The sequence below is a fragment of the Ostrea edulis genome, chromosome 4 (assembly GCF_947568905.1).
Source record: "Ostrea edulis chromosome 4, xbOstEdul1.1, whole genome shotgun sequence".
Lineage (NCBI taxonomy): Eukaryota > Metazoa > Mollusca > Bivalvia > Ostreida > Ostreidae > Ostrea > Ostrea edulis.
Window position 1 is genome coordinate 24,212,328 of NC_079167.1, and position 12,604 is coordinate 24,224,931.

The window sequence follows — 12,604 nt, forward strand, 5'->3', positions numbered from 1 at the left end:
AATTCCACACCTCTAGAATTATAGGTTCAGTGTACTAAGTTTGATGTCTGTTAAGCAAAGGGTTCTCAAGATATTGAACGGATGGTATATTCCTATGCCCAATTTGACCCTTGACCTCAAAAGCAATAGGGGTAATCTTCTCCTGAAGATGTACCAGTGTACCAAGTTTGATGTCTGTCAAGCAAAGGGTTCTGAAGATATTGAGTAGAGCTTATATTCCTATGTCCAGTTTGACCTTTGACCATGTGACCTCAAAATCAATACGGGTCATCTTCTTCTAAAGATTTACCAGTGTACCAAGTTTGATGTCTATCAAGCAAAGAGTTCTCAAGATATTGAGCGGACAGTATATTCCGACTCCAGTGTAGATTGACCCTTGACCTGAAAAACCATAGGGGTCCTCTTCTACTCATAACCAATCCACATATGATGTATCATTATGATCAAGTGAACGGTTCTCAAGATATTGAGCGGACAACATGTGGTCTACCGACCGACATATTGACAGGTGCAAAGCAATGTGCTCCTCTTCTTTGAAGTGGGCGCAAAATAAAAAAATGTTCCATAAATAGATTAAAAATTATCACAAAAAGACACTTACTGATGATGCATGTATCAAACATCTAGTGTAATCTCTGCTGCTTACTGATTTAGTGTAATCTCTGCCACTTTACTGATTTAGTGTAATCTCTGCCGCTTTACTGATTTAGTGTAATCCCTGCTGCTTTACTGATTTAGTGTAATCTCTGCTGCTTACTGATTTAGTGTAATCTCTGCCGCTTTACTGATTTAGTGTAATCTCTGCTGCTTTACTGATTTAGTGTAATCTCTGCCACTTTACTGATTTAGTGTAATCTCTGCTGCTTTACTGATTTAGTGAAATCTCTGCTGCTTTACTGATTTATAATGCTGACCTTGTAGTGGATCTGAAGCTCCTCGTTTTTGGAGTCGGCCTGTAAGAGTGAAGCTCTGTTGATGTAAGCCTCTGCCTGGACCGGGTCCTCCTCTAGATACAGGCGTGCTATCTTCAGGTAAGTTTCAAGTTTGTAATCTGTTGGATACTGCCTGTAAAATAAAACATCCAATATTCTCGTAAGTCACATGCACAAACATCTAGAAATGCTCTACAATCAGTTCTGTAAAAAGTTCTCCATTTCATCAAGCAGGTATTTTACAGCTTCAAATTGCATGGCATAGGCCTTACTAATGAAAGGATGAGTTTTACCAAGCCTAATACACACATGTATATATGTATTGAGATATATAATAGTGCCTTTCTTATCCACACGTCTGTCTCAGAAATTATCACAAGCCTATGATCCTCTATAAATTTTGCAGGTGCTGCATCAACTTATCTACTGGGCCAATCCCTGTTAGCCCCCTCCCTTTGTTGCATTCCCATTACATGTTGTTTTGTTGAACACCACATCTTCCTTTTCCTGTAGGAAAATGTCATATATCCCCTGGTACATGACCCAGGAGCATCCAGTGAATTGTGCAAAAGGTCTACCAATTTTGCTACCAGGTCAATGTACTCAATCTCCATTTAATATAAATGATAATTTTGAAATGTTTTAAATATTGATAACTGTTTGCATGTAGATGTTTCATTTGGGAGCAAATTGGGCAACTGGAATGCAACTGAGAAGTACAATGTATCATAACTGTGTGTATCATAACTGTGTGTATCATAACTGTGTATCATAACTGTGTGTATCATAACTGTGTATCATAACTGTGTATCATAACTGTGTGTATCATAACTGTGTATCATAACTATGTGTCATAACTGTGTATCATAACTGTGTGTATCATAACTGTGTGTATCATAACTGTGTGTATCATAACTGTGTGTATCATAACTGTGTATCATAACTGTGTATCATAACTGTATGTATCATAACTGTGTATCATAACTGTGTATCAAAACTGTGTGTATCATAACTGTGTATCATAACTGTGTGTATCATAACTATGTATCATAACTGTGTGTATCATAACTGTGTGTATCATAACTGTGTATCATAACTGTGTGTATCATAACTGTGTATCATAACTGTGTGTATCATAACTGTCACAGAAGGTATAAAACACCAGTATGTATTCAATGCCAATAGATTAGATTGTAATCACTTTCAATTACAGTAAAACACAGTGGAGTGCTTGGGATGAACAATTTTGATTCATTATAAACATAATTTGCTATATCTAATTACTTCACAATCTGGTATAAAACTACAAGGAATTAAAATCACTTCGCTGTAAGCATAAATTCATTATAAGTGTGCTTGCTATAAATGTGTTTTACAGTACATTATAAAATGTAATTAACATTTAATGATTTCTATTTCTGCACCTCCATCCTGTAAAATTCCCCCAGACATTTCTTACTTTTGTCCAGTTTCCAGAGGAATTCCCACCAAAACATTGGCAGCCTCTCGCCACATGCACTGTCTCTCGTAAATATCTGCTAAATGTTGTCTGATTGCAGCAACCTGTGCAAGTTTGAAAATATATGGATAACACCTGTAAAGATTGTTAAGTGAGCTACTTCATATTGTGAATAAGAATTTAGTGAAGTGTAAAGAAAATCTGTAACTTACCTGCTCCTCAAAAGATATAACTCTGGTGTGAACTTTGTCTAGAGTGAAATGGGCCACTTGTTTGGCAACAGAGTCCTCTAGATTTGGAAGGTGAGCACAAAAGTCTGACAGCAGCTGACGAGATATCACCAGGCTTACATTCTCATTCACCACTACAAGTTTTAATCACACTGGTGAAAAGCTTTATTATTAGTTTTTTTTCTCCATATCATGTTAACTGATCATTGCAGCATGAAGGAGAAATTACCTAACCCTTTTCTGGGAAAGTTTGCAATGCTGACTCATTCAGTCCTTTGCAGCTGTATGCATAATAATGCAAAAAAGCTTCATTTTCTCTGAATGTGGTTGCAAATATTACACCTCATATCAAATTTATAGTTGCATTATTACTATAGTAGGATTTAACTCAATATTGATTCTCAAATTGTGTTAAGTGTTTACATACATGCTTCCACAAAGGCTTGTAAGCTGGGCACCATTTCACTGCCACCAGTTTTTAGGATAGTTTCCAAAATCCCCTTGTATCTACAGTGAAATATAAATCACTAACTCTGAGTAAAAACTCTTCATTATGTACTGTATTCTTTTGTTCTGGTAAAATTATAATCAAATATCATTAAATGCACCAGACATACCTACATGTATGGTAATTCAAAAAGTGGAACTTTAATGTACATCTATTCAAAATCCTTTCAAAAGATTCTACTGTTTTGGGGACACTCAATATGTTTTGAATAACTTTTTGTTGGTTTCTATGTTTTAATAAATCATATTCAATTAAGAACTCTTCTCTGATGAATACTAATTAAAGTAATTGCTTTTATATACATTCATTGCAGAAAAACAACAGCCAACCTGCCATTTCAATTTGCTTCAAAATGTTTGTTAAAGATAATAAAGATATTGTCATTGTCAAAAGACAACTTTAGCACACTCTTTTCTTTTTTCTCTCTTAAGATTCACAGAAGAGACCAATGCCATATTTTACATCTGAATACACAAGGGCCTCTTTAGCAGTGCTCCCACTGAACCAAAAATCCTTTTCGCTACTTTTGCATTGTGCGAATCACGATATACATTTTTTTTAACAATTACAATGTTTTTCCATCATATCATATAGTATTTTCTTCATTAAGCCAATTCAACTTTTAAAATTGATAAATTATCATCCCCGCCCGCCCTAAATTTTTTTATTTTGCGCAACTTGCGATTTCCGGAAAATATCCGACTTTGGTATTTACACTTCTTGTTTACATTTCTGGTATAGCAACATGAAAAGCCACGTGAACGGTGAAGAAAATAGATATGGTTTTCTTAATTTCTCACGTTTTTACATGCATAAATGAAAGGAAGGGATTAATGTTCTGCATATCTTGAAGAAGTTTGGTATCTTTTCGTGTTTGAAATTAAAGCTTAACCTGGAATTCGTCTGTGAAATAAACGTAGATTGATATCCATCTGGCATTAAATGATGCACTTTTGTCGACAAAAACTCGTTTGTCATTAATTTTTTTCTTAGAAAAAAGTAAAAAAAAAAAATATCTTCCCACCCGCCCTATAGTTTTTGGTGACCCTGGATGATAATCTACTAATTAATAAGTTGAATTGGCCTTATATTGAATATAATAGCTAAGGGACAAGTTCAAAAGATCGATGTCAGATAAAAATCTAAATTCAAATAATAATTAGGAGGGGGGAATCTTCCATAGGTTTCTGTCTGTCATCCAACATTGATTACACTTTTTAATTAGTGGAAAAATAAAAAGGACAAGTGATTGTTAAAAACCACATAATAATAGTACATTTTAATGAACATTTAATAGTTTTGATTTACATTTTCACTTGTCGTGAATAAACAGTAGAAAAGGTATACAGTCCAGAGTTATTATTTATATGTTTTTACTTGTTAATCGATTAATTTCAACATTCATTCATTACATGTCACCTAAGTGCACATTAGGTGCTAGAACCGGCCAAAACTGAAAGTAAATTTCCAGACATGAATTATAAAAGACTGCTCTGAGATTTGGTGAAGGCGTCAGTCCAAATATTCAGCCAAGCTGAATCTCAGCTGAGATTATAGGTTGTCCTGCCAGGGGAAATAAAGAATTTGGGTTGTTTGTCTTTGAGGACAAAGACAAATTAAAAGAGGGAGGAATGTAGCAGGTAGGGATATACGGACCGTGGATATCAGCCTGGATAACTCAGTGGTTAAAGCACCTGATTACTAATGCAGGGGTCCCGGGGTCGATTTCCGGTCCTGCCGTAATTTTTCTCCTTTCCTATACTACTGTAAATGTAGCTGCAATAATGTAGCCCTATCTGATTTTTATCATTCTGACCCCCCACCCCCACCCCCCAAAACAAGAAACCCATGAGCCTAGAATCGCTCTTCTGATACATTGTAGAACAGGCAAAAATTCTCACTAACCAAGATTCATCAATTAACAAAGTTTGATGATGTTAAGTCAAATAGTACCTGAAAATTTAAATGTAACTGTCCAAAAGTAGGTCACAGTGACCTACTTTTGGTCGACACACTCCAAAGACTCAAGATGCATCAAATGACAAAGTTTGATAATTGAAGTGAAATAGTATCTGAAATATTCAGATTTCAATGTCAAATTCCAAAAGTAGGTCACAGTGACCTACTTTTTGGTCGACACACTCTGAAGACTCAAAACCCATCACCTGACAAAGTTTGATGATTGTAAGTCAAATAGTATCTGAAATATTAAAATATAGCCGTCACATTCCAAAAGTAGGTCACGGTGACCTACTTTTTGGTCAACAAACTATGAAGACTCAAGATGCATCAACTGACAAAGTTTGATGACCCTAGCTTTCATAGTGTCCAAAATATGCATCTAAAATTGAAAATGTGAAATTTGAATGTCTGCAAAATTCAAAAGTAGGTCACTTTACCTACTTTTTTATAAATATGTTTCGAGGCCTCTAGCCGCATCAACCTACAAGGTTTGATGATTCTAAACCTCTCGGTATCTGAAATAACAACCTAAAATGTATTCATAAATGATTAGCCATAAAATTCAGAAATTAGGTCATGGTGGCATACTTTTCAATGACGCAGTTCAAGGTCCCATGATCCATCAGCTGACAACTTTTGATGATCATAGGCTCAAAAGTGTCCAAGATATGCATCAAAATCCATTTAATAATAATTACCTGCGAAATTCAAAAAGTAGGTCACCATGACCTACTTTTGAGACAACATGATATTAGGTCCTAAGATGCATCAACTGACAAAATTTGATGATCCTAGTCCTTATACTAAGCAAAATATCAAAGTTTTAACAAAACAAAATTTAAGGTCAACTTTGAAGTGACCTTGAGACCGAACTCTTTGCCCCAGGATGATGCCTTGAACAATTTCTTATCTACAACCTATCCTCATCCTTATGCATAAGTTTGGTGATAATTTGTCCAGTGGTTCTTGAGAAGAAGATTTTTTAGCAACCACTACTTTTGTTTGCATTTTCCTAATTATCTCCCCTTGTTAAAGGGTCACAACCCTTATTTTAGTACAAATGAAAGTCCTCGGGCCAAGGATACCCTGTGACAAATTTGTCAACAATTGGCTAAGGGGTTCTTGAGATATAGTCCTTTTTCCAAAAAGTTGACGCACACTGTACACCAGACATATGGCCATATGATTAGCTCTTTGAGCCTTCGGCTCAGAAGAGCTAAAAATTAGAGAGGGCTACATTATTGAAATTTCTGTAAATGGTTTCAACTGAACCCTTATAAATGCATCCATGGGCGTTGGCATCTTCACAAGTCAAAGGTTATTGATTTTGTTACGTCGCGAATCAATAACCCTTGACTTGTGAAGATGGGGCATGGGGATGAAACCCACTTTCCTAAGGATAATTTTTGGATCCGCTCATATACATTTAGCAGCATTTGCTATAACAGTAGTTCCGTCAAAATATTTAATTATCATTATTGTGACCGCAGCAAGCCAGCGCAAAGTGCTGGATTGTACTGCGAGCTCTAATGACTAGAGCGTGGGAAATAATCCGAGCTAAATCTAAACCTCTAACAAGAAAATTTTTTTGACGCCAATCCCAGAAGTCCCTTGCCAAAAATGGCTGATATCTCGCCAAGTCACGTCTTGGAATATGATAATGTGAACTTACGTGGATTATCATCCTAATCTTGTGGTCTCCTAGCTTTGAAAATTCAGTGCACCGTTAGACGTAATGTTTAACGAAGTGCAATGTTGATGAAAGGCAAGGTAAGATGATGTGTGACGTCATGTCTATGTTTTGACGGACGTCATAATAAGACTGACAGTGGCGGATCTAAATACTTATTTCCATTTGTAAAAGTCATGCTACCGGTAGAAAACATGTATACGTAAACATTAGGCATACGTAATATGGCATCGAATACAAATTGTGTTTAATCTACTGCAAACTACTAATTCTCAAAAGGAATTGATTATTCTAACAAGAAAAAAAAGAGAAGAAGATGAACTTGTTGAATTATGTGAATTTAAGCTATTTGAAAAATTACAATAAATAAATAAATGAACGGAACTCGGTTGGATCAAAAACATTTCTTTTAAAATCTTTGGGTTTTTTTTTCAGCGTCTAAAAATATTAAAAACTTCCTCGACACGTCCGGTAATGCAAATCACGATGACCCCCCCCCCCCCCCCCTGATAACCAACCATGCCACTTGCTATTAACGACTGAAAATCATTAATTAATGCTTGTTTTGTGAATAAATCTTAATGTACCCTTACTGTAACAGTAAAGAGGGGCTCAAATATATCTTCTGAAATATATATGAATTTCAGTTTTAAACAAGATGTGTTTGTGAAACACAAATGCCCCCAATAATGGCCAATTCCGAAGATGGCCAAGGTCACAAGGACAAATATCTTGGTACCAGTAGAAAGATCTTGTCAAAAGAAATGCTCATGTACAATATTAAAGCTCTAATATTTACCATTTAGAAGTTATGACCAATGTAAAAAAAAAATTAAAAGTAGGTCAAATGTCAAGGTCAAAAGGTTCAATACCAACGGAAAGGTCTTGTCACAAGGAATACTCATGTGAAATATCAAAGCTCTATCACTTAATGTTCGAAAGTTATTAGCAAGGTTAAAGTTTCAGACAGAATGACAGACAGGACAAAAACAATATGCCCCCTGATCTGGGGTACCTGTAAAGTGCGAAACGAAATCGAAACGAAACGAAACGAAATCTACCGAAACGAAACGAAACCCACCGAAACGAAACCTACCGAAACGAAACAGATTGTATAACCGAACTCTTTTAATTATAATAATTAAAAATGGTATCTTAGGCCCCTGTGAAAGTTACCAAATATAAATAAAATTCGCCTCCCCTTTGATGTAGGCTTTCAGCTTGACAAAGTTTTAAAAGTTGGAAAAGGGGGAGGGGAGTAAGCACAAAATACATATCCGTAGTTGATTAAATGCCATGTACAATTAGTTTCGGATCCATACATTTCAGAACTGAGGGTTACAGTCTCAGAGATCTGGGGAAACACTATACGAGGGGTGGGGTCGCCGACGTTGGATCCGCCTTTGGACATAGATACATTGTTTGAAGAAGCTGGTGTCTGAGAAAATTGAAAGCAGGAAGAGCTCTTAACCTCTTATCTTATCTCTAACTGCTGAGGTGCGAGTACTTTCAATAATGGAAGAACTCTATACATTTGGGATGTTGCTAAGACGGGGAATTGAAAACGGGACGGAAAACGGATTTTTTTAATGCAATAATATTAGGAGGAGGTCAGCATTTTGTAAACTGAAAAGGCTTATGAACAAGGGGATTTTAAGCAGAAATCACAAAGAGAACGGAAGGACATATTCAGAATCCACCGTTTGATATACTACATACAAATACACAATATCCACATGTATACATACATTTGTCTTTAGAGCAAAAAATACTGAAACATGTATTTATGCCCAAAATCGGATTCAACGCCGACGACCCTATCCCTCATTTAGTGTGTTTCCCCAGACCTCTGACCTGTGAGACTGTAACCTTCCGTTCTGAAATTTATGGATCCGAAGCTAATTGCGCATGGTATTTATGTACTTTGTGCTTACTCCCCCCCCACCCCCTTTCCAACTCTTAAAACTTTGTATCAGTCAAGCCTAAAGCCTACATCAAAGGGGAGGCGAATTTTATTTATATGTGTAAACTTTAACAGGGGCCTAAGATACCATTTTCAATTATTATAATTAAAAGAGTTCGATCATACAATCTGTTTCGTTTCGTTATGTTTCGTTAGATTTCGTTTTGTTTCGTTTCGATTTCGTTTCGCACTTTACAGGTACCCCCCTGATCTTCGATCTCGGGGGCATAAAAATTAGATAGGTACGAATAGGGTGGGGCGGGATCTGTGCGCATGTATGTGCAACAGTGTTGAATTTATCAATTTATTTAAATTTAATTATCATTATATTGAAATATTTATGTTCAAAGGCAGTGCTGTTCACACACTTTTACAAATTTGAAAGGTTTGCTACAAGACTTGGCCATTTTAATCACACAATTTAAGTGACTTGGAAAGATTGAGGGCAGAAATAAGTAAAATAGAGGCATGCAGTCGAGAGCATACAGTTCTAAGCAAGTCGCGTGAAAGGTTAAGCAAGTCATAGTGAAGGCAGCAGAAAAAAAAATGTATATATATAGTATAAACATATTTCAATCACATTCATTATGTTTTAATGATTTAATACTTAAAACCCTGGGAGAAAACTAAAATGGGCTGTTTCTGCTGCCTAATTTCATTCATTTACTGAGTATTTGGCTAATAGATACCAGGGCTCGAAATTAACATATGCCCGTCAGTCTGTGACTGGTTAAAAGTATGGCGGACTGACTGACATTTTTTTAGTCAGTTCGATGAGACTGGTTAATTTTCTAAAGCATCATTTTGGAAAATATACTTATGAAATTTTATACACACATTTGACATGCTTCGATCTGTAGATATCAGACGAATCTGATTCGTAAATATAAATCCCACATTTAAGTGTAACAATATTGTCTGAGGCATATTGAGTTTAATTTCATTTTAATAACATTAACGAAATATGTTTAATTATTTCTGGAAAACTCTGTTGGACTGGTAAAATTTTCTGCGGACTGGTTGAAATTATACCCCATCAGTCCGACTGGACTGGTGACATAAAAAGTTAGCTTCAAGCCCTGGATACTGTTTAAATTGAACTCGATGAAAGCATGAACATTACAAAATACATGTAGCTGCGCTCGTCTCAACGGTAGCACCGTACAACATATTACATAAAGTAGGGTTTACTAAATAGTCACGATAGTTAGAATTTTCTCTGTTGTCTAATTATTTTCTTTAAAATATTACAAATATTGAAATTCGAGCATCACTTATCTAAGTAAGACTAAAACAATATTTCGACAGTATATCATACTTTTCTGTTACATCCCTGTGTGATCCACCTGAATGTGATAAACTTGCAAGTTGTGAAAGTTGCTGGCGAACATTTCCGGCCATTTTGTTTTCTCGCTGGAGCCGTACGATTACTGTTTCGACCTATCAAATGAATTGCAAAAATATTGGCATGTTTACTGAGGCAGATTGAGAATATAAATTGAATTTAAGCCATGTAATTGTTATGACTGTCACCAATCATAGAACCACTGTGTAATAAGTGGCGGTAAGACATTTATTGAAAGGAGTGGGGGTGGGGGTGGGGTGGGGTGGGGGTGTAAATGGAGGGGGGGGGGCTTAATTCTAAAATGTAAAAAGGTTATAAAGAATTTAACAATTTCTTTTATCGCTATTTATCAAGTCGTTAATAAGACGTTATTGACTAACGCACACAGAGTCTAAAAACGAGTGAGCTGATTAAAATTTCAAATTTCTGACGGAGCCATCGGATCCCAATTTTCCAAAATTATCCGGTGAAAATATTTTTAAATATTTGCAATAATGCCGTTGATGATGATTGCCGATTGCATTTCATAAAAGTGAGCAAAGAAGGTTATGATCATTGGGTAGGCCTACTCAAGAAATATGTTTATTTATTGAATATAAAAACCTAGGCTATAGAATTATCCTTCACTGCGGTACTACTTCGCGGAAAAATTGCATTATGGGATGGTAATGGTGGGCGCGTGATTTTGAACAAACACAGAATGCCTATCGAAAAAACAGGTTTGAAAGAAATTTCTGATATAGAAATAGACCATTTGTGGTATATTGTTTACTAATACAGACCTTCATGTAGGTGTCCAAAGAATTTCATGGGAATCGAACGACATTTTACACAATAATTCTTGCCCAGATGTGAGGCACCCACCAGCTTTCTGCCACCTCGTCGGTCAGAAGTTGTGTTTATTGTACATTGCAACAATCACTTGTGGTGTTACGTTTTCATCATTTGTTGCAAACTTGTTTCGAAATTCTTAGGTTTAATCTGTAAGCGTGGAAAGACTGGAATTCTCTCTGTTCGTGTTTATTTCATTTGTGGTATTTATTTCCATTTTAAATTTCCCTGCATCGTGTCGGGGAGTAATGGCGGGTCATTTGACTGTATTTGTAAACAAATTGTGTATTGCAAAACATGTTGGATAGTCATAGTTATGTTTGCGATTAGGCATGATATAATTGTATATAATCAAACTTTGTGAAATGTAAATATGCAAGAAATTGGTTTTTTTTGACATGTTAACTTTATATATTTATGATTGGCATTAATCCAAATAATGTTTAGAAATCTGTCAAATTATTATGCTTCTGTATTTTAATGAAATTCGAAACATATGTATAAATCAATCTCTCAATTTGCTTTTGATTAAAGTATTGAGAATAAGACTGTGATAGAAGACTTTAAAATAAATGATGTTGCACTTAAAATGGTGTGTGTTAAAACTTTCAGGAAGTAGAGTGATGGATATGTATATATCTTTTTCTGCATTGTTTTGTCTGATAAAGGCCTGATACACTGTAAACATCCTTTTCCTATGGGAGTGATCTGCCCATAAGTCCAGAATTATCTTGGGTTCACACTGAGTAGAATTGCTTTGAAAGTATATAATTCTCCCCATAGTTCCATGAAGATCTTTTCAAAAACAAAAAGCAAAGTAAATTAGTGTCCAAAACAGTAAGCAATGTACTTAAATTTGACATCATGGATATCCATATTATGAATAAGACCGGTATCTTTAACAAACAATAATCTGAATTACAGTGTGATCTATTAACACTAACATTAAAACTTCTTATAGTTGTAGTTGATTTCCTCGGGGATGGGTAAGATAATTAGAATGAATGATATTGTGAAAGGTTCCAGGACCAATCTCAACAATTAAGTTTTTGAATAACATACAATTTTTAACACACAATCCCTGTTTGAAATTTAGTTTCAGTATTTGTATTCTGTGTGAGATCTACATATTAGGACTGCAACGGGTAACCGAAAACCGCGGTTCATGTTGTTCGGATCGGGTTCAGTTCCATAATTTCTGTTTGGGTTTGGTTTTTAAAATAGACTCATTATGTCTTCAAAATCCTCAAAGGTGGCTGTATTTTGATCAATTGTTAAATGATGGCATTGTGGACAAAACTGTAAATAATGACCACACCTGCCAACTTTCCCGATTTCTGCGGGATTTTCCCGATTTGAAGCAACTGAAAAGGGATATCCCGATCGGGATTGCAAAAATACCCTGAAATCCCGATTTTCTAAAAATATCTCCCATTTTACGACAACAAACCCCCATTTGCAACCAGAATTGGAAATCCCGCGTCATTTCTGAACTGGCCAATCAGAAATCGGGACAATAGTCAGCCATTGCTGTTTACCTGTGTCGCATGGTGTCGGGTTGGTCTGCCTGTGTCGGGGTGTTTATTGGACAGTACGAAGCATGTTTTGATAGTAATTAATCGGGAAGACGGATTTCAAATTGACATATCCTTTACACAAACGTGAATGACAACGATGATAGTGT

The 12,604-nt window shown here is 35.7% G+C and overlaps 2 protein-coding genes across 5 annotated transcripts in view; one reads left to right on the top strand and one right to left on the bottom strand.

The window, feature by feature from the left end:
* LOC125668670 (COP9 signalosome complex subunit 4-like) overlaps positions 1-11,505 on the bottom strand; it is a 29,905-nt gene extending 18,400 nt beyond the window's left edge. Inside the window, exons 1-6 of one of the 3 annotated variants that reach the window (XM_056162308.1) lie at positions 10,872-11,505; positions 10,063-10,184; positions 3,049-3,128; positions 2,604-2,755; positions 2,392-2,495; positions 915-1,065 (exon numbers count right to left, since the gene is read on the bottom strand). In XM_056162308.1, coding sequence (XP_056018283.1) covers positions 915-1,065; positions 2,392-2,495; positions 2,604-2,755; positions 3,049-3,128; positions 10,063-10,184; positions 10,872-10,877 — 615 coding nt within the window. In that variant the 5' untranslated portion in view covers positions 10,878-11,505. Of the gene's footprint in view, positions 1-914; positions 1,066-2,391; positions 2,496-2,603; positions 2,756-3,048; positions 3,129-5,532; positions 5,607-10,062; positions 10,185-10,871 lie in introns of those variants that run through there. The other 2 variants (XM_056162309.1, XM_056162310.1) reach the window with 2 other exon arrangements.
* Positions 10,737-12,604, top strand: part of LOC125668668 (protein lin-54 homolog) — a 32,678-nt gene continuing 30,810 nt past the window's right edge. For both annotated transcript variants that reach the window (XM_056162306.1, XM_048902998.2), the window contains exon 1: positions 10,737-10,808. In XM_056162306.1, the coding sequence (XP_056018281.1) occupies positions 10,790-10,808 (19 nt within the window). In that variant the 5' untranslated portion in view covers positions 10,737-10,789. The remainder of the gene's footprint in view (positions 10,809-12,604) is intronic.